This window comes from Cervus canadensis, chromosome 4 (genome assembly GCF_019320065.1).
Source record: "Cervus canadensis isolate Bull #8, Minnesota chromosome 4, ASM1932006v1, whole genome shotgun sequence".
NCBI classification, from domain to species: domain Eukaryota; kingdom Metazoa; phylum Chordata; class Mammalia; order Artiodactyla; family Cervidae; genus Cervus; species Cervus canadensis.
This window is the reverse complement of record NC_057389.1, coordinates 15,499,977-15,522,970: the sequence shown is the minus strand read 5'-3', so window position 1 is coordinate 15,522,970 and position 22,994 is coordinate 15,499,977. Positions and strand designations below refer to the sequence as shown.

Here is a 22,994-nt window from a genome sequence, read left to right as displayed (position 1 = left end):
AACTTTTAAACTTCCTGACAGTCATATCCAACTCTTTGTGACCCCATGGACTGTAGCCCGCCAGGCTCCTCTGTCCATGGGATTCTCCAGGCAAGAATACTGGAGTGGGCTGCCATTTCCTTTTCCAGAGGATCTTTCCGACCCAGGGATCAAACCCAGGTCTCCCGCATTGCAGGCAGACTCTTTACCCACTGAGCCACCAGGGAAGCCTTTAAGCTCCCTAAGCACCAACTTAATACCACTGTTTCAAAAAAAGTTTAATATTTTTATAAAAGAAAATTTTTTCTACTATGAGAATTTCAACTCTGCTGTTTTACAATTTTCATTAAAGGTCCAAGAATTACATGATTTCACAGTGGTAGCAAACAAACATACAACTTTCTAATATACAAGATTGTGAAACAAAGATTCAGTGGAGATTCCACAAAACTTATTTTAAAATAAACTAATATAACTTCACTCCAAGAAAATATAGTATTTTTAAAACATCTACAGACCCTAGCAAAATGAGTAACTAAAAGTTCAGAGTATCGTGAAACTCATCACTGCCTCAATAATCTACTCAATACTAAAAATAAGGAAAATCTATGCAGCATCCTAGGTTTCATAAAATTGGCTTGAAATTCTTAATTTTTAAAAATTCAATTTGATGTTTCACCTGGTAAAGAAAGTAAGTTGTAAGAATGATCTCATTTTAAATAAGAAGTATACTTCTAATGTATACTTCATTTTACATCATTAAGTGTATCACAAATATTTTTAAAACCATATTTAGCAAATAAAGAAAGCTAAAAATAAACTTTTAAAAAACATGTCAACATAAAACAAATAGAAGATGAATTAAAAAGAAGGTTGGTTCATGAGTAAGGTCTGAAATGATCCATCACCACAACTACTAACTGTGATTTTGCTCAAGTTATTGAATCTTTATGTCTCAAGTACCCTCCTCTACAAAATGAACTTAATTCCAGCTACTTCATAATGCTGTTGAGATTAAATGACAAGACAGATAAAAATGCCAAGCACAGTAGTTGGCACATAAATGCTTCATCCCAGAGTCTAATAATGATGGTCTTTCAGGTTCTTGGAACAAAACATTCACTGAAAATAACAAGCTGCAGGATAAAACTTTGCTACTCAAAGTGTGGCTTGTATACCGGCAGAACTGACATTCTCTGGGAGGCTGTCAGAAATGCAGAATATCAGGCCCCACCCCACATCTACTGAATTAGGTTTAAACAAAATTATGGGGTAATTTCATTTCATGTTAAAGTTTAATAAGCATTTAAATAAAATATAAGAAGCCTGTATTATTAAAAGCACTGGCTAGCTGACAAGATATTAAGGACTTTTCAAGCCAAAACTAAAAGGGAAAACTGAAATCCACAGAGGTATAAGTGAAGGAAGTCAGTTTGCAGTTCCTAAAAACTTTTAATTTCCAGCTTGAAGGACTTGTGGGTGAGGAACCAGAGTCCAGGACTCGCACAAGAAGCAAGTATATAGGAAACCTGCATCAAAGTAAGCTGAGCTCCCCTACTCCTGGCCAAGGGGATACACATTCAGATTTAAGGTGAATCAGAACTAGACCAGGATTCAAATGACCCTGAAAACCCAGGCACTCAGTAGCCTGTACGGTCCAGAAAGCTCAAGCTATAAACTTTCTTTAAGGTGGTTCCAGATTGGTGGAGCTCCCAAGTATTGGCATTAAAAAGTACAACTTCTTCCTGTAGACAGTTACCTTAATACTAGGCCTCAAATTATTTTCACAAACAATCTTCAAGTTTACACAGTCAATCAACAAACAAGGCCAGTATGAAAACCAATAAAAATAACAAACAAAAACAGATGTACATAGACTTCAGATACTGGAATTACTAGATGTAGTAAGTGTTCAAAACATAGTAGCTACTACCAATATGTTTACTACCTAGTTATGTAAAGCTTCAAAGGCCATATTAACCACAGAAATTAACAAAATACTTTATTGACTCCCTGAAAATATCTTGCTGTTACGAACTAACAACAGTGAAAATCCCTTTTATGGAACATCAATGACTTCATATTTAGACTTACATTTTTAGACATAAGCACTGTTCTAGTTGTTATTTTCTTATCTTTAAGAAACTTTTAAATAAAACTATTTTGGGGTATTCTGAAACACAACAGCTAATGCTTCCGAACTATGTGCTGTGCTTAGTCGCTCAGTCATGTCCAACTCTTCAAGACCCCGTGGACTGTAGCCCACCAGGCTCCTCTGTCCATGGGGATTCTCCAGGCAAGAATACTGGAGTGGGTTGCCACGCCCTCTTCCAGGGGATCTTCCCAACCCCGGGATCAAACCCAGGTCTCCCTCATTGCAGGTGGATTCTTTACTGTCTGAGCCACCAGGAAGCCCAACTTAATCTGTATATATTCAAAAAAGTCCCCCTCCTTCTTTGTATATTCCATAACACCCCAGCAGCACAATAGTACATGGAAGAAACTCAGTGTACCATTTGTTGAATAACTAGTGAAAAACTTCATTAAAGAACAGAACTCCCTCACTGTATTAATTATTTTCCAGAATGATAACAGTAATACTTTAAAATTACATACTACAAAATAAGCTACTTTACCTTTGGTCAGAATTTATACTGTTACTCACCTTTGCATTTCGCTGAGTATACTGGGCAACCACTCGGGACAACAGGGACCAAAGAGCAGGATCAGCTGGGTTACTGTAACAATCATCGAAAGCAGAGGGCTTTAACCACAAAAGTACCAAAAAAAAATCAACATTTTATTTAGTACCTAAGTTAAAAATCTTCTAAACATCTAAAACAAGTTCAAATTAATTGTCCACGTGTAGTTGGAAGTGTCTGAATTTTTAGAAAGAATATTTTATCTCTTTATTGAAATAAGAAAGAAAAATCAGCAATGTGATGAATACAGAGCCATGAGATCCAATCAGGAAAGGTTAAAGAAATTTAATATGTCAAGTTCAAAGAAAACACAGGGATCAGAACAATGGAAGGAAAATAAACTACAGATATAACACTTTACTGTTGAAAATAAAACAAATAACCACTATGACTAATGACAACAGTTTTCTACTTTCCAAATGTTGAATATATTACTGAATGCTGAGTGGCCAAAAAATTCCTAAAACCATTAGACTGAACAGTATCAAATAACAAACTGACAATATCACAAACTTGAGAGTTTGTAAGAATTTTCATACAAAAAAGATTTGGGCTTTAATCTGAATAAAGGAAAATTTTCTGTTCTCTTTTTATCAACTGAATTTTGTATTTAAATCACTAGACGTGAAAAAACTGTCAATTACCTGGTCCTATGTACAGTTTCATAAAATCACAACCTGGTTTCCAAATATACACAATTACCGCATTGTATAATCTTAATCGGTAAGATCCCTTGGAGAAGGGCATGGCAACCCACTCCAGTATTCTTGCCTGGAGAATGCCACGGACAGAGGAGCCTGGTGGGCTACCGTCCGTGGGGTCGCAGAGAGACAGGACTGAAGCGACTTAGCACACGCGCACATACTCTTAACAAGGTCCAAACAGCAAAGACAATCTCATCAAAGACAACTGGACCCAAGTCCACAAGTACGGAATTTACCTATGAACAGCTCTGGATGCTTGTCTCTGCACTGCCACGCTGCGGCCTTGCAGGGCATAGATGGCTGAAGTAAGAAGGCTCCTCTGATAATCACTGTTCTGTTTGCTGTGCTTCACTAGCTCGTTAAGTGCAGCTTTTGACAGTGTAGCATCCTGCATTGCCAATCCCAGAGCACACAGGGCTTGAAGGCTTTCCACTGTTGGTTCCTTTAAGATAGAGCTGTAAACATATTTTTAATTGCCTATCAGCCATGAGTACAATAGTCTGTAACTATGTTTAGAACACACTCAACAGCAGGAAAAACAGTGTACTTATAGATTTACCAAACTGTGGCCCAGCTTTATGATAAATACAAAACTAAGTTCCATGGTTTCTAGGAACCGTAATTTCCCTGAATTTCTGAAGCAGTTAGAAGGTACCAAGGACCTTCACAGAGCATCAGTAGCCAAATTTCTTTTCTGGTCTTTTCTTAGCTACATTTAGAAACAAATACACAGTACAGTCTCTTTGGGTCTCACAGTTCTAGGTAAATAATTAAAATAATTTTGCTAAAATCTTTTGGTTTCAGTAAAATCCTAAAAGGTATGAATAATAAAGAAAAATCCTTAATCTAAGAGCTGATTTTTATCATTTGCAAAAACACTCTGTCTTACTGCTCTGTGGTATTTGAAACCAGAGCTAGTATATATAAGTACAAATACAATCTATATCCACCATATTCCAAGTGAGCGTATTTACAATTGAAGGAGAATTTAAATTTTGTATGTAAGTATCCAATTTTTTTTTTCCTTCTTTAACTGTGAAATTTTATGGAGGTAAAAGTCACTAATGTTAGGAATCCTCATTAACTTAAATGAAGAAAATAAGCTCTTTACAAACTCAATAGAACTTCTAATAATAATTATGAATGTGTACTATAATAAAACAAAGGAATTTTGGAAAAATCTGTTAAACAAAATTCATTAAAATATAATAGAAATACTTATAACATTATGAAATATCACACACCTACCACTATGTCTTTTTATTATTGAGGGTGGGAGGATAAATTGTTTAGAATCTGACTTTGACAAAGAGGTACAAAATCATGAATTTTCATGGGAAGCTCTGGTGTAAACTTAAGCATCCACAGGAACTCTTTTTACCATAAGGGTTAACGGAGGCATCCAAATATGGAATAGTATCAATTAGTAAGTCATTTCCATCAATACAAATAATCCACATTGTATGTTGGACAGCAAGGAGATCAAACCAGTCAATCTTAAAGGAAACCAATCCTGAATATTCATTGGAAGGACGGATGCTGAAGCTGAAACTCCAATACTTTGGCCGCCCAATACAAAGAGCCGACTCACTGGAAAAGACCATGATGCTGGGAAAGATTGAAGGCGGGAGGAGGAGGGGACGACAGAGGATGAGACGGTTGGATGACACCACCAATGCAATGGACGTGAACTTGGGCAAACTCCGGGAGATGGTGAGGGACAGACAGGACTGGGGTGCTGCAGCCCACGGGGTCACAAAGAGTCAGACTCAGCGAGGCGACAGGACAACTAACAACAAAAGACGGCTTTCTAATCTGTGTCTTGGTTCAAAAGGGAAAACCCCTACCTATTCTAATATTTATTAATATACAAAATCTAAATTATTACTGGAATAACTACATCCCATTAGGCTCACATGTGCTGAAGGCACAGTACCCGCAAGCCGTCCTGTATCACGTGCTATGGATTTTACACGTAATTATTTATATCATAAATTCTATGATGCTGGTAATCAGATTTTTCCCCATTATATATTGAATTTATTCCTATTCCCCTTAAGCACCTAGGACACTGCTTAGTTCCCAACATATGAATGCCAAACAAGATCAATAAAGAACTGGAATCCTAATTTTTCATGGAATGGAAGTCAGAGAACAGAATCCAAGGGGCAGCAAAGGGAGCAGTTTGAAAGATGACATGGAGAGAACCAAAAACAAAGAAAGAAACATAGATCATATAAACTACTTAGCTGTGGATTCAGTAACACACAAAAAGGGAGGTAAAGGCCTTCCCTCATAATAGAAGGAGAAAAGAATAAGATAATATTCTATTATTTTTCTCTACTTCCTCCAATGTTCAAAATGGTTTTGGGAAACAGTAACTCAAGATTAATCTGAGTGAAAGTCACTAAGTCATGTCCAACTATTTGCAACCCCATGGACTATATAATCCATGGGATTCTCCAGGCCAAAATACTGGAGTGGGTAGCCATTCCCTTCTCCAGGGGATCTTCTCAACCCAGGGCTTGAACCCAGGTCTTTTGCATTGCGGGGAGATTCTTTACCAGCTGAACCACCAGGGAAGCTCAAGATTAATCTAATCATATCTAATTTGGGGTTACTTTTGCTCTTGATAATTTTCAGTAATATATTAGCATCTATGATTCTTTTGGGGGCTTCTCAGGTGGCATTAGTGGTAAAGAACACACCTGCCAATGCAGGAGACATAAGAGATGTGGGTTCACTATGGAAAACAGTGTGGAGATTTCTTAAAAAAACTGGAAATAGAACTGCCATATGACCCAGCAATCCCTTCTGGGCATTCACACTGAGGAAACCAGATCTGAAAGAGACATGTGCACCCCAATGTTCATCGCAGCACTGTTTATAATAGCCAGGACATGGAAGCAACCTAGATGCCCATCAGCAGATGAATGGATAAGGAAGCTGTGGTACATATACACCATGGAATATTACTCAGCTGTTAAAAAGAATTCATTTGAATCAGTTCTAATGAGATGGATGAAACTGGAGCCCATTATACAGAGTGAAGTAAGCCAGAAAGATAAAGAACATTACAGCATACTAACACATATATATGGAATTTAGAAAGATGGTAATGATAACCCTATATGCAAAACAGAAAAAGAGACACAGAAATACAGAACAGACTTTTGAACTCTGTGGGAGAAGGTGAGGGTGGGATGTTTCGAAAGAACAGCATGTATACTATCTATGGTGAAACAGATCACCAGCCCAGGTGGGATGCATGAGACAAGTGCTCGGGCCTGGTGCACTGGGAAGACCCAGAGGGATCCGGTGGAGAGTGAGGTGGGAGGGGGGATCGGGATGGGGAATACATGTAACTCCATGGCTGATTCATGTCAATGTATGACAAAATCCACTGCAATGTTGTGAAGTAATTAGCCTCCAACTAATAAAAGTAAAAAAAATAAAAATAAAAAAAAATAAAGGAAACTGAGCAATGTTACACACACACAAAAAAACAAAAACCTTAGGTAAAAATATACTTCAGATTATTGATGCCAATATTCTTCATGACTTTTAGATAACTGTAATTAATCATGTAACTGTAACTGTTGAATTTTATAAATTACTGTGGTCCTCAAAGAATCATTTGAACACTAAAACCTCATCAGTTTCATATTTCTTATCAATATTTAAGCAATATTAAACATTAATATTACATAAAAATGTCCTTAATATAACAATTAAAACATTGGTATATGTTGCTTCTAAAATGTAAACATCCTGTTTTTAGACATCTTTTATGAAAAACATATGTGTTCAAACAAAATTTACATCAATTAAAAGTCTTAATGGTTTCTAAGTCAAAAAAAAAAAGAAAAAAAGAGATGTGGGTTCAATCCCTGGGTCGGGAAAATCCCCTGGAGGGAGGGCATGGCAACCCATTCCAGTATTCTTGCCTGGAGAGTCCCACAGACAGAGGAGCCTGGCGAGCTACAGTCCATGGGGTCACGAAGAGTTGGACATGACTGAAGCAACTTAGCATGCACATAATTCTTTCTCCTAAGCTATTTGCAAATTTGGGTCTTCTGAACATGAGTGTATCCATGTAAAGTGACAAGATTTTTAAAATTCTGACTGGTTTTCTCAAGAGAAGCTAAGAGGAGAATGAATTGCTTACTTATTATACAAGAAAATTACTTTAATCAGGATGAGACAGAAGTATGACAATGAATAAACAAAAACAAAGCTTATCCTATAAGAAGTCATTATGAACTAGTGACCATCTGATCATCTCTGTCCTCCTACTTGGCCACTTGATGTGAAGAACTGACTCATCTGAAAAGACCCTGATGCTAGGAAGCCTGGAGGAGAAGGGGACGACAGAGGATGAGATGGTTGGATGGCATCACCGACTCAATGGACATGAGTTTGAGTAAACTCCGGGAGTTGGCGATGGACAGGGAAGCTTGGCATGGTGCGGTCCATGGGGTCGCAAAGAGTCAGACACGACTGAGCGACTAAACTGAGCTAAACTGAATCTTTGTAGGGAAGCATAATTTGAAGATGCATGGAGGCACTTTTTTGGTTTTCACAACAAATGAAGAGAGCAATTAGTGTGATGGGAAACAAGGACGTGATCTTCCTGCAAGGGGTGGAAGATTTCTGTATTATGAAGATCTGTACCACTAAAAACGCCAATAGAGCACTCACTGATAACCCTTGTCTAATAGCATACATTAATCATCTACTGCTTTTTAAGGAATTAAGGTCAACTTTCTCAAAAGAATTTTCCAAAAGTCAAAAGTACCATATAAACAACCACAGATATCAGAGACTACTATTTTATTAAACTATCCCCAAAATACAGAAATAGTTACAAGTTATACTGGTACATATACTTTCTTTAGACTCAACTTTAAATTAACTTTATCAGGCTAACCTGAAAAGGGAAGAGGAAAAAAAATTTCTTTGGGAACCCACTGGGCTGAAAACAAGCCAGTTATGACTGCCTTCACTAAAATTTTATAATCCTAAGAGGACAGCTGATCAATTACTGTTTTAAGAAAATAAATGATACACACAGAGTACACGATGGTTCTGAAGAACTGAATGAATTCAGAATTAAGAATGAAGCCATGATCTCTACCTATCCAGATAGGTCTGATCCCTTTTGTTCACCAAGAAGTACCTAAAACATTAAAAACTTCACTTCACATTGCTTCCAATTTTAACCCAGTATTTTTAAGTATCTGGTCATTTGAGTGTTGATGTCGTCTATACATACCATTTGAACAGCAATGTCTTGGCTACATCCATTTTTCCTTGTTTATATTCTGCTATTGCCAGAGCTGTCAGGATATGAGCTTTGTCTTGCTCTAATTCAACAATTGCCAAGGCTCTCTCATACGCTGTTACACAGAATTGGAAACAAAAACAAAAAAATATAAAAGCAATCCTGATTGACAAATGATCGGATTTTTCCTTTCCTAATCCTATTTTTGAAAAAGATCTAACTAAAATTACATCTTATTATTCCCTTGCTCTCAAGTGAGTAGGATAAAAATTTATAATAACCTAACTTGGTTTAACTGTTCCAAGGTGATTCTGGGAATACCATTAGGATTACTATGTGATATTTCTCAATTCTCATCTTTAGAATCTATAGACAAGTTTGAGTCACTATCTTCAAAAGAAGTGGAGGCCTATAATCTTTGAGATATCACCCAAATTCCCATGAAGAAACCAGTAACTCCATGAAGCAGCCCTTACAATGAGCTACGCACATGTAAACTGGGCCCATACAAGGGAAAAAGGACTCAAGGGACATTTTTAGAGAAACCGAAATGATAATACATTATCACTAACAATGGCTGAGGTCTTCATTTACCAGGAAAGTACACGGAAGCTCTGTGGAGTAGTAAATACTGGCTTCCAGTGAACGTGAAAGTCACTCAGTTGTGTCCGACCCTTTGCGACCCCACGGACTATACAGTCCATGGAATTCTCCAGGCCAGAATACTGGAGTGGATAGCCTTTCCCTTCTCCAGAGGATTTTCTCAACTTAGGGATCGAACCCCAGTCTCCTGCACTGCAGGCAGATTCTTTACGAGCTGAGCCACAAGGGAAGCCCCGGAATACTGGAGTGGGTAGCCTATCCCGACTCCAAGGGATCTTTCTGACCCAGGAATTGAACTGGGGTCTCCTGCATTGCAGACAGATTATTTACCAGCTGAGCTATCGGGGAAGGCCATTTACTTTCAAATGCTACCTTAAACATGTACCGTAAGTGATCCTGGGTCTCAGTTTCCTCATCTAAATGATAAAGGTGACATTCTGTTCATAACACTGTGAACGGAATACTAGAAGGACTGAACTGGACTGAACTAAACTGAACTGAACTGAAAGGACTATTCATCATCATGTACTAAATGAAGGAACAGACAAAAAGTACCATTATCATGCCTCTTACCAGACTTTTAATAAACACTACAACTCCGACCACCATCTTAATATTACACCTTTCTGTGTATAAGCTCATTATGATTCAAATTCTCAGCTCTGGAAAAGTAGGACATATCCTTTAGCTTCATGCAACATACTTACCTTTGCTGCTCTCCTTGTACACACCCTTCATAAACAAAGCTAATGCGAAACCGATGATGTCTTCTAAATCCTCAAGGGGTGTTGACTTAAAAGCCTGGATAGCTTTATCATATTCACCAATGGAACTAAGAAGCAAAACATAACTTACTTTTAATATCAAAAATCATTTTGGCTTATATCATCAAAATTCAGAGATATAACTAAAGTTCTTTTAACAACTTAACCTACTTCATCTCTCAGTGTTAAAGCTGCATAAAAGACTTACATTAAAATAGAAGGCATGTCACTTATCTCAAACAGGATATACCAGAGGGATCTAACTTCACACTTTGCTTCTTTTAAATTATATGTGAAAATGAACAGTGCTGCTGAACTACAAATGGTCTTTTTTTTTTAAACAAACTTGAATTAAACTCTTAAGTTATAAAAATAATTTCCAGCTGACTTTTATAATAATTTTTAAGCTTAATACATTAGCTAAAAATTACCCTGTGACCATGGGTATACCATCTTTGAGAAGCTTAGCAAGTCATAATCAAGCCTAACCTTTATGTAAACTGGTTATCTACACATCTATTTTTTTTGAAGGGCATACAGATATACTAAAATTCCACAGACAAAATCATACATTATCTTCTCTGTATTTAAAATGAATTAAAGTAAAAACTGCGATATATAATATTAAAGTAGAATGCGTTTTAATAATAACAACAACAACAAAAAAACCCTTTTGTTTATTTAAAAATGAAGACATGTTGCCACCACCTGGAATAGACACACTGTACCTTTGAGACTCTTATTTCTGGTATTTACCACTATATTCAAAAGCTTGCTTCTATTTTTTAACATGTTTTTGGAAATCTTTTCATAAAATCCTTTTAATCTTGAAGGAGTGGCTGGGAGCTAACAATATGGACAATATTTGCTTCTAAAATTAATTTCATGAACATAAAAGAATTTAAAAATAAAACTCAAATTTTGACAAATATTTAATGAAGGGAAGCAGACTACCTTAGGATATACACATGTATTTTTAAAGTATTTTTTAAATGAACACTATCTTCAAACATTTGATTACTTTTGTAGAGAAAAGAATGAAATTAGAGAAAGACACAAGGGCTTCAACTTTATTTGTAACTTTTTTTCTTTTTAAGGAAATGTGAAGCCTATTAACAGAATTTTAAGATCTGCTAAATCTGAAGGGTAACTATTCACCGAATTATGCTCCATATTCTTACTGTATTTTGCATGTTTAATATATTTCATAATAAAAACAAAGTAAAAAGAAATCAGATGACCTATTTTTAATGGGAGGTATAAATTTTCTTCTAAAATAGTTACATTATATGAAACATCTAAGTAAAAAAAACAGACACTTTGTTCCAGTTTCTAAGAACAAAAATCCTGGAAGTGACTGAGTTCTATCAACTCCTGAACACAGTTTAAAGGAATTAAAAGGAAAAACAATCAAAACAGGGAAAATTTTCTATCTACAGATATGACTCAATTATATGGTTATAAAATAACTGGCTACCTCTGATTTCTACTGTGTAGTTCCTTAAAAAGATGTAGATACTAATTCTAAAATACCCAACTATAATTCTAATAAATACCCCATCCCCAAAGTGCACACACAAAAATTTTTGTGTACTATCTCAAAAGGGTTTCTGGACCCTTAATCCTACTCGCAGTTTAAGAACAGATATCAATTCAGAATAAATCTAATCCACTTCCAATTAACTAGGCTTCTGCTATCAGAAAGAGTAACTACGTCTTCTGTCTAGTTCACAACCCTCAGCTCTGAACCTGCTCCTCAAAAAGGACACTAAGGCTGGGTATCATCACAGGAACAGGAAACTGTTAACACAGCTTGGGATAGCAGGAATGATGCACCCTGGGCAGATGTCATCACTGTACTCATTCACATTCGTCCCACTCTTCCGGAAACTGGTCATCACTCCATAGTTCCACAGCCTCCGCCAGAAAAATCTGACAGATTCACAAAATCAATGGGGAAAAATATGCTTACCATAACAATCTGCCATAATTTCTTACTGTAACATTATAAGCATCTCGGTCTTCTGCAGTCTGTAACAACAAAATTGCCCTTTAAAAAAAGGACAAAGCATTTAAAATTACCTATGTGCAATAGCATTCTTTCACTCTTCCTCCTTAACAACCTACAGGTTTTTGTTTTCATTTAATTATTTAACTAGTTCCATAATAGCTTATTTATATTTTATTAAATTGATACCACAAAAGCACTTAATAGATTTTAGATGGTTAAGAAAATAATAAAGTGGCCTCTTAATATGTGAAATCACTTATCATACTTGAGTTTTATATATTCCAAAAAATTTAATCTGAATGTGGGAAACAATTGAGATGATATTTTAAAGTTTGGACCTGTTTGAAGTACATAGAATTTGATGTACATGGTACACTCTTAAAATTATTTATATACTAGTAGTTTGAGGTAGGGACTTAGGAAATTGAGTGTTTTCATGTGCCTTTACCTGTTACATACAGAAAGACATTCAGGCAATCCTGAACTCAGAGAAGGGAATGAGTCATCAGGAGTCCTGAGAGGTTTAGAATAAATACGACGACGTGCTGACAGCCCACTTAGCTTCTCATGCTCAGTCTCCTCTGGGCAAGCAGGAAAATGTCTCAACAACTAAAGGAGTTGGATACTTAATAATACTTTTTGTTTTTCTGTTTAAAGATTAGCCAGGGAGAAATATCCAAGAAAAGCTTTTAATGCCTCTGATACTACATGAAAAACAACACAGTATTATAGAAATAGTAATACTAAACTACCTGTCATAGTAAAAACTATACCTGCAGTTATATTAATACCTAACTTGTAAGTTCAAGTCGCAAATACTTGTTTAAGGCAGAAAACAAGAGTGGTAATAAGTCAAAATGAGTGGTATATATCCAGGTGATTGTGAAGTGAAGTGAAAGTCACTCAGTTGTGTCCAACTCTTTGTGATCCCATGGACTATACAGTCCATGGAATTCTTCTTTTTTTTTTTTTCATTTTTTTTTATTAGTTGGAGGCTAATTACTTTACAATATTGTAGTGGTTTTTGCCATACATTGACATGAATCAGCCATGGATTTACATGTGTTCCCCATCCTGACCCCCCCCCCCTACCTCCCTCCCCATCCCATCCCTCTGGGTCTTCCCAGTGCACCAGCCCTGAGCACTTGTCTCATGCACAGCTCATGGAATTCTCCAGGCCAGAATATTAGAGTGTAGCCCTTCTCTTCTCCAGAGGATCTTCCCAACTCTGGGATTGAACCCAGGCCTCCCACATTGCAGGCGGATTCTTTACCAACTGAGCTCTCAGGAAAGCCTAGGTGACTGTGGAGTTGCCATTTTAGGCAAAGATATAACCAGTGTCAGACTCACAGTATTTGTGATTAAAACATACACCAGAAACAGGAGCAAGCATTCTAAAGCTTCCTAGTTTCTCTGTTTTGGCTTCCCTGGTGGCTCTGATGGTAAAGAATCCACCTGCAATGCAGGAGACCCAGGTTCGATCCCTGGGTTAGGAAGATCCCCTGGAGAAGGGAAAGGTTACCCCTCCATTTATGAGGGGTTTCCCAGGCGGCACTAGTGGTAAAGAACCCGCCTGCTAATGCAGGAGACCTAATGAGACGAGGGTTCCATCCCTAGGTCAGGAAAATCCCCTAGAGAAGGGCATGGCAACCCCCTCCAGTATTCCTGCCTGGAGAATCCCACGGACAGAGGAGCCTGGTGGGCTTCAGTCCATAGGATGGCAAAGAGTTGGACACGACTGAAGCGACATAGCATTGCATATTTCTCTGTTTAAAAACCCTGCTCATTGTATTCTATCAAATTTCTACAGTTTCTTTATTGGTAAGTTTACCATAGTGGTGAAAGAAATAGTATTGTGGGTTTTCATACACCTCTCCTCCACACATATACCTCCCCTCCACACATACGCCTCCCCCCCCACACACACACACCTCCCCCCACACACACACACACACCTCCCCCCACACATACACACGCCTCCCCCCACACACACGCCTCCCCCAACACACACCTCTCCCCCACACACACGCCTCTCCCCCCCCCACGCCTCCCCCCACACATACACACGCCTCCCCCCACACACACCCCTCCCCCACAACACACGCTCTCCCCACACAATACACCTCCCCACAACAACCGCCTCCCCCACCACACACCTCCCCCCCCACACAACCTCCCCACAACACACTCTTCCACACATACACCCCCCACGACGCTCTCCCCCACACAGGCTCCCCCACACACGCCTCCCCCCGACACACACGCCTCCCCCCACACACACACCTCCCCCCCCACACACACCTCCCCCAACACACACACCCTCTCCCCACACACACCCCCACGCTCTCGCCCCACACACACACGCCTCCCCCCACACACACGCCTCCCCCCACACACATGCCTCCCCTCACACACGCCTCCCCCAACACACACCTCCCCCCATACACCTCTCCCCACACACACCTGGCAAAATAACTACAGCCTTCAGTACCATCTAGTGACCACTTCTGTGCACTACAGAGACAGCCACACAAGGATGGCAAAGCATTTGGGATACCTTGATTATTTTTTATCTGACAGGTTTCTATTGGTTTAGGGCAGTGATGTACCTCAGAAGTTAGGCATTCAGGTTTTTTCTTTAACTTTTCAGCTAGTACCCATGAGATCAGCAGTGATTTTCTCATTCACAGACCAATGAATTTGCAGAGAAGAAAAACCCCAGGTTGATTTCCCTTCCCGTCAGTCTCCCTCGTGCACACTGCCCTGGTCCCCCAACGTCAAGGCCACTCCTGCTTCAGAACACCTGCTCTTGCTGTTCCCTCTGCCTGGAATGCTCTCTCCCTGAGGACCAAACGACTTACGGCCACCTTCAACTAGGCCAGGCCTCAACTGCCTGCTCAGGAAACCTACCTCTCACACCTGTCTCAGACTCACTGTCTGGCCTGTCACTCCTCTCTGGTTTTCTTTCTTAGCGATTGTTACCATCACAGATGTCCATTAGCTGACCATGTACCTCCCCCTGACCAGAATGTGAGCCCCACGAGAACTGAGCCTACGTTTAACTCACTGCCAAGTTGCCAGGGCCAAGGACGCTGCGTGACACGCGGCAGCAGTTCAGCAAATACTGAATGAATGAATAAATACTACACAGTCAACATGAAGGTGCCTCAAACACACACAGAATTTCTTCTCATTTCTGAAATCTCACTTCTTATCTGAATAAACACATGTATTTAATAAAGCAAGACAAACTAAATGGACAGATTTTTCTAAAACAAATCTGAGAGGGTTTTTTGTTTGGTTTTATTTTTTTTTTCTTCTCTCTCTCTCAGGTTGAGCAACAGAAACCAAAACACAGTTGAAAATTTAGAATGGTAATTTTTCACCTTCAAAATGTAGTAATAATAAATAATGAAAGGTCAGGAAAGGAATCAGAATATTTTATTTGTACCTTCTTCAAGAAAGTGAGGCTGTATTTTAGGCCAACTGACCGAGAAGGACCACGTTTAAATTTAAGGGAGCCTTTACCTTTGGTACGCATTTGCTGCTTCCTTCTTCAGTTGCAGATGTTCATTTAAGTAACCCAACATTGTGAAAGCTGGAGCATAATTCTGAATTCTCTCTGGAAATCCAAAAACATCTTTTCTCAATATGTGCATAATGGTTGTATTTGTAAAAACATTACTTTTGTTTTCAAGTTTTTCGATACTTTAAACAGTAGATTATTTCCTGAGGTCATGGGCATTGCTAGGAATAGAAGTTGAGTTTATCTTGACTGTAAAATACCAGTAATCATTCTATAACTCTTTTAAATTATTGAGTAATACCTATAGTTACACATAGCTTCTATTCATGCTTCAAAGTTTAAATATATTTTTATTCCCAAAGGTATAACAATTTGAAATCAGAGCTCATGTTAAAACTAATCATCTGAATTATAAGGAAATTCAGTTCTTTGGCTAATCACGTAAACCTTCCTTGATTAGATTTAGCAACAATTTATCTTGGTGGTTCTGTTCCAGTTTCTATGCACTTAAATAAAAAAAAAAAAATCAGTGTTGTGCACTAGAAAGAGAGGATGATATGGGCACTTTCAATGCAGTATTTTGAAATTCTAATGTCAAAAAACATCATGTAACTATAAGGGAAGTGTACAAAGGAAAAAGAAATGCACCTGAACTATGAACTACTTAACTTGTGCTGGGAAGCAAGTCTTCAAATCTCTTATTGAACTGTTTAACAAAGTGGAGCACAATCACATCTTATGTGATAGTTAGGTTCACAGTATAAGATGAAAATCACACAAAATGATTCCTGAAAACTTTTTAAGTCATCTCACAAGGAGAAAGTAACCAAACTGAGTCAAAGTCAATGAGGAGATTCAGGCCCTTCATCCACACTCACGCTGAAGCCAACAGTCAGCGACAGATGATATCTCCACTTTTCTTATCCCCACTTTCTCATCTTTCTGCTTCTAAATTAATATACTTTTTGGCCAAGCACATATAGTTGAATTTGCTAAATGAGTATATGACACAGCTCCATCAGAACTCAAAAACCTAGCTATGTACAACTGTCAGAGAAAGTTCGCTGTTATAGGCATCTGAATTTTGCAGAAAGCTAAATGTTTCAGTTCAGTTCAGTCGCTCAGTCATGTCCCACTCTCTGTGACCCCATGGACTGCAGCACGCCAGGCCTCCTTATTCATCGCCAACTCCCGGAGTTGACTCAAACTCATGTTCATTGAGTCGGTGACGCCATCCAACCATCTCATCCTCTGTCGTCCCCTTCTCCTCCCACCTTCAATCTTTCCCAGCTTCAGGGTCTTTTCAAATGAGTCAGTTCTTTGCATCAGGTGGCCAAAGTTTTGGAGTTTCAGCTTCAGCATCAGTTTACCTCTATTTGTAAATCTTTCACAAATGTTTCCCATTCTGTAAGGAAACCTATCAGTAAAATTTCTGATCCTGCACTTTCTCAGAAAGGCTCTAAGAAGTATTCACTCAAGTCACTCATTTGGGCACACTGCTTAACACGTTCAGGTCTCAAAGGGCTGACGTTTACAAACAAACCGCCTTCTCCTCAAGTGCCCCAGGCTCAGTGCAGGAAGAGTATTACCAGCCTGCGGATTACAGTGATGACGCATTTCTTCTGGTTTTCAGTTTGTCTGATTTCTTCATACTTGTTCATGGGAAGAAAAGGGTAAAATTCATGTCTTAAGAACTAACATTTAATTTGGAATTAACTTTAAATTCTTTAAATTATCTCAGCAATTATTCCTATATCTTGCCGTTGTATAACAGGCGCCATACCCACGTATTTGCTCAGGACCACGTGCGCTGCTGGGACGGCATTCATCTGCAGGATGTGGTACCGGTAGAGCTCCGTGTCTCTGCTGCTCTTATCTTGCAGTGTTGTGCAGACCCAATACGCATAACCTATTGCTCCCTCAGTCTGTAAGAAAAGCTAAAGTTAACCAGCAGGCACAGAGTAATAAATCTGCCAAGAAAAATCAAGAAACAAAACAATGTACTTCAATACAGTAAACATCAGATCTTCGTCTTCTAAGTCAGCTATTTAGTACTTTTAAATAAAAGGTCACTATGATACAACAAAACTAAGAATATATTTAAATCACCTGCCTCAAACCTAAGTAAAGGAAACAAGTGGGATAAATAAAGAGGAGAAAACAGGGTCCCTCCTGATGGTTTGGTATGATTCTCAACATCATTCCCATAGGTCAAACAAATAATGACCAATCAAAAGATTTCCAAACGCTTTCATAAATAATCTAGAAATGTCAACTAAGTCTAGTGTTTATCTCAGTTTATTTTTTTTTCTTGAGTCTGTTTCTATTCTGCCTGACTACTGCATCTATTAGATCCCAAAGTCATTTCTTCATCAGCTCTTGAAGTTCTTTAATGAGAGTTTATCTGTTTTTTAAGAAAGAATGAAGAGTAGAGACAACTGCTATCATCAACATCTGACATCACCATGTATTTGTTTTCTCAACAAGGGTAGTTAATAGCTTTTTCATCAATGAATCCTGAAGAACCTTCAAATTCTTACATGCATACTGAGTTCTGTAGTGTGCCTGAAGAGATCCATGGTGTCATAACTTCCCACTGTCTCTGCAATTAGAGCCTATAAAAGGAAAGAGCAGGGTCTTAATATGTTCAAAAGGAATACTACTAATAATAATAAATGAGTTTTTGGAGGAACCAAACGTTTTTCTAGCTGTGCTTAAAAGCAAAGTTAATTTCTTTTTCAATCTTGACTACCATAGTCCATGGCTCAGAGGACCAGAATGACTTGTTAAGTGAGCCTTTAAGCTGACAGACGCTTGAAGAACTCCATCTGCAATCAGCCAGTGGTGGAATAATGCACATGAAATTCCTCAGAATCCTGATAAAACGGTGCTACCTTCTCCTTCACTACCCAGCGCGCCCCTGCACCAGCCCATCTATTCATACAGGTACTTGGTTAATCACAGGGCCACCTCAGATTCAACTGAAAAGCATTTTAAAAAGCAGATTTCACCCATAGAAATCTAGCTCCCATAGATCTGGGTAGAGTCTCAACATGTTTATTTTTAAAACTACCTCAGGAATACGTGTGTAAATCTATGGCTGATTCATATCAATGTATGACAAAACCCACTGAAAAATAAATAAATAAATAAATAAATAAGGGAGGAAAAAAATGAAAAAAAATTTTTTAAAAAATAAAAAATAAAAAAATAAAATAAAATAAAACTACCTCAGGATTTCAAATAGTAAGATTCTGTGACAGTTAAAATTACTTTCAAGCTCATCTATCTTTTATAAGAAAGCAGGGTTTTTTAAATTATCATGCATTAATAATCAAGAAATTAATATTAAGCTTCACTTTATCATTATCATTTTAATTAAATCTACTAGTTACCTCCTGAAACAAATTATTTGTAAGGCCAAAAATAAGTTAAAGATAAAAAAAAAATACTCAAGTGACTCTGACGACACCTGAGATCTACTGCCCTCCATCAGCGCTACTCAAAGTGAAGCCCCTGAGCCAGCAGCACTGTCCTCACTTTGGGTAGTTAGAAACGCAAATTCTCGGGCCCCCAGGGCCCAAAATCTTACATAGAGATTACTGTGGTAATGCCACTGTTCTTAAATGCTACCACAGCTAATGGGAATAGGAATTTGCCTTTTCTAACTCTGGGAGCTTCACCCATTCAATTAACTAGAATCAGACCCAAAAGCCAAAGTACAACAGAAGATACCTAATCACTGACTATGTATCACTGCTATGAATGAACGTAAAATTAAAGATATACATGCGTTAAAGTATCCAGAATGTTCACCTTCTTCACGCTCTTCCTTGGGTTTTGAGTTTTAGTAATATGAGGCATAATAAAGGACAGAAATGGTATGGACCTAACAGAAGCAGACAAAATGTGGTCCACTGGAGAAGGGAATGTCAAACCACTTCAGTATTCTTGCCTTGAGAACCCCATGAACAGTATGAAAAGGCAAAAAGATAGGATACTGAAAGATGAACTCCCCAGGTCGGTAGGTGCCCAATATACTACTGGAGATCAGTGGAGACATCAGAAAGAATGAAGAGATGGAGTCAAAGCAAAAACAACACCCAGTGGTGGATGTGACTGATGATAAAAGCAAGGTCTGATGCTATAAAGAGCAATATTGCACAGGAACCTGGAATGTTAGGTTCATGAATCAAGGCAAATTGGAGGTGGTCAAACAGGAGACGGCAAGAGTGAACGTCAACATTTTAGGAATCAGCGAACTAAAATGTACTGGAATGGGTGAATTTAACTCAGATGACCATTATATCTACTACTGTGGGCAAGAATCTCTTAGAAGAAATGGAGTAGCCATCACAGTCAACAGAAGAGTCCGAAATGTGGTACTTGGATGCAATCTCATAAACAACAGAATGAGCTCTGTTCGTTTCCAAGGCAAACCATTCAGTATCACAGTAATCCAAGTCTATGCCCTGATCAGTAGTGCTGAAGAAGCTGAAGTTGAATGGTTCTATGAAGACCTACAAGACATTCTAGAACTGATACCCAAAAAAGATGTCCTTTTCATTATAGGGGACTGCAATGCAAAAGTAGGAAGTCAAGATACACCTGAAGTAACAGGCAAATTTGACCTTTGGAGTACAGAATGAAGGAGGGAAAAGGCTAAAAGATTTGCCAAGAGAACGCACTGGTCATAGCAAACACCCTCTTCCAACAACACAAGAGAAGACTCTACACATGGACATCAGCAGTAGACCAACACCAAAATCAGATTGATTACATTCTTTGCAGCCAAAGATGGAGAAGCTCTATACAGTCAGCAAAAACAAGACTGGGAGCTGACTGTGGGAACTCCTTATTGCCAAATTCAGACTTAAATTGAAGAAAGTAGGGAAAACCACTAGACCATTCAGGTATGACCTATATCAAATTCATTATGATTATACAGTGGAAGTGACAAATAGATTTAAGGGACTAAATCTGATAGAGAGCCTGATGAACTATGGACAGAAATTCGTGACACTGTACAGGAGACAGGGAGTAAGACCATCCCCAACAAAAAGAAGTGCAAAAAAGCAACATGGCTGTCTGAGGAGGCCTTACAAATAGCTATGAAAAGAAGAGAAGCGAAAAGCGAAGGAGAAAAGGAAAGATATACCCATCTGAATACAGAGTTCCAAAGAATAGCAAGGAGAGATAACAAAGCCTTCCTCAGTGATCAGTGCAAAGAAATAGAGGAAAACAATAGAATGGGAAAGACTAAATATCTCTTCAAGAAAATTAGAGATACCAAGGGAACATTTCATGCAAAGACGGGCTCAATAAAGGACAGAAATGGACCTAACAGAAGCAGAGATATTAAGAAGAGGCAAGAATACACAGAACTGTACAAAAAAGATCTTAATGACCCAGATAACCACGATAGCATGATCACTCACCTAGAGCCAGACATCCTGGAATGTGAAGTCAAGCGGGCCTGAGGAAGCATCACTATGAACAAAGCTAGTGGAGGTGATAGAATTCCAGTTGAGCTATTTCAGAGGTGACAGAATTCCAGTTGAGCTGTTTCAAATCCTAAAAGATGATGTTATGAAAGTGTTGCACTCAATATGCCAGCAAATTTGGAAAACTCAGAAGTGGCCACAGGACTGGAAAAGGTCACTTTTCATCCCAATCCCAATGAAAGGCAATGCCAAAGAATGCTCAAACCACCGCACAATTGCACTCATCTCACATGCTAGTAAAGTAATGCTCAAAATTCTCCAAGCCAGGCTTCAACTATACATGAACTATGAACTTCCAGATGTTCAAGCTGGTTTTAGAAAAGGCAGAGGAACCAGAGATCAAATTGCCAACATCTACTGGATCACTGAAAGAGCAAGAGAGTTCCAGAAAAACATCTACTTCTGCTTTATTGACTATCAAAACCTTTACCTGTGTGGATCACAATAAACTGTGGAAAATTCTAAAAGAGATGGGAATACCAGACCACCTGACCTGCCCCTTGAGAAATCTGTATACAGGTCAGGAAGGAACAGTTAGAACTGGACATGGAACAACAGACTGGTTCCAAATAGGAAAAGGAGTATGTCAAGGCTATATATTGTCACCCTGCTTATTTAATTTATATGCAGAGTACATCATGAGAAACGCTGGGCTGGATGAAGCACAAGCTGGAATCAGGACTGCTGGGAGAAATATCAATAACCTCAGATATGTAGACACTACCCTTATGGCAGAAAGTGAAGAAGAACTAAAGAGCTTCTTGATGAAAGTGAAAGAGGAGAGTGAAAAAGTTGGCTTAAAGCTCAACATTCAGAAAACTAAGATCATGGCATCTGGTCCCATCACTTCATGGGAAATAGAGGGGGAAACAGTGGAAAACAGTGGCTGACTTTATTTTGGGGGACTCCAAAATCACTGTAGATGGTGACTGCAGCCATGAAATTAAAAGACACTTACTCCTTGGAAGGAAACTTATAACCAACCTAGACAGCATATTAAAAAGCAGAAACATTTCTTTGCCAACAAAGGTCCATCTAGCCAAGGCTATGGTTTTTCCAGTAGTCATGTATGGATGTGAGAGTTGGACTAAAAAGAAAGCTGAGCACTGAAGAATTGATGCTTTTGAACTGTGGTGTTGGAGAGGACTCTTGAGAGTCCCTTGGACTGCAAGGAGATCCAACCAGTCCATCCTAAAGGAGATCAGTCAGTCCTGAGTGTTTATTGGAAGGACTGATGTTGAAGCTGAAACTCCAATACTTTGGCTACCTGATGGGAAGAGCTGACTCATTTGAAAAGACTCTGATGCTGGGAAAGATTGAAGACAGGAGGAGAAGGGGACGACAGAGGATGAGATGGTTGGATGGCATCACCGACTCAACAGACATGAGTTTGGGTAAACTGGGAGTTGGTGATGGACAGGGAGGCCTGGCATGCTGTGGTCCATGAGGTCACAGAGAGTTGGACATGACTGAGCAACTGAACTGAATCACTGATTACTGATTTTATAATATGGGTGATGCTCCCACTCTTCTCTGAACTGAAAGACACAAAACCCAGGAGGTTACTCAGACCAATCCCCTTCTTCTCCAAGTAAGAAAAGGGAAATCCAGCAGTTGATAAGATAAACAATTAGTCAACGACAGACTCAGACTAGTAACTTGATTCCTATTTGCAAGGACAAAAATCTAAATTTTTCGGGTCAGGGTGGGGAGGGACACTCATAAACAAGTAACAAATTAAATATGAAGATTTTATAGAAAATGAGACAATAAAATCAAGATGATCTTTGCAAATGTTCATTTTTTTGGTAAATGTATGTTAACAGGATCCCAGGTTTATTTTTTAGATATAATAATGTAAGAGTGATGGTGTTCATAGCTTAATCATTATAAGCTGTATGACCTGGGGTACGATAC

General features: G+C 38.6%; 1 protein-coding gene across 5 annotated transcripts in view; it reads right to left on the bottom strand.

The window, feature by feature from the left end:
* The window catches only part of TTC37 (tetratricopeptide repeat domain 37), a 96,118-nt gene that overhangs the window by 31,276 nt on the left and 41,848 nt on the right, over positions 1-22,994 (bottom strand). For all 5 annotated transcript variants that reach the window (XM_043464618.1, XM_043464617.1, XM_043464616.1 and 2 more), the window contains 8 exons: positions 18,114-18,188; positions 17,357-17,498; positions 15,576-15,669; positions 12,009-12,086; positions 9,980-10,104; positions 8,661-8,784; positions 3,622-3,840; positions 2,645-2,717 (listed from right to left, as the gene is read on the bottom strand). In XM_043464618.1, coding sequence (XP_043320553.1) covers positions 2,645-2,717; positions 3,622-3,840; positions 8,661-8,784; positions 9,980-10,104; positions 12,009-12,086; positions 15,576-15,669; positions 17,357-17,498; positions 18,114-18,188 — 930 coding nt within the window. The remainder of the gene's footprint in view (positions 1-2,644; positions 2,718-3,621; positions 3,841-8,660; positions 8,785-9,979; positions 10,105-12,008; positions 12,087-15,575; positions 15,670-17,356; positions 17,499-18,113; positions 18,189-22,994) is intronic.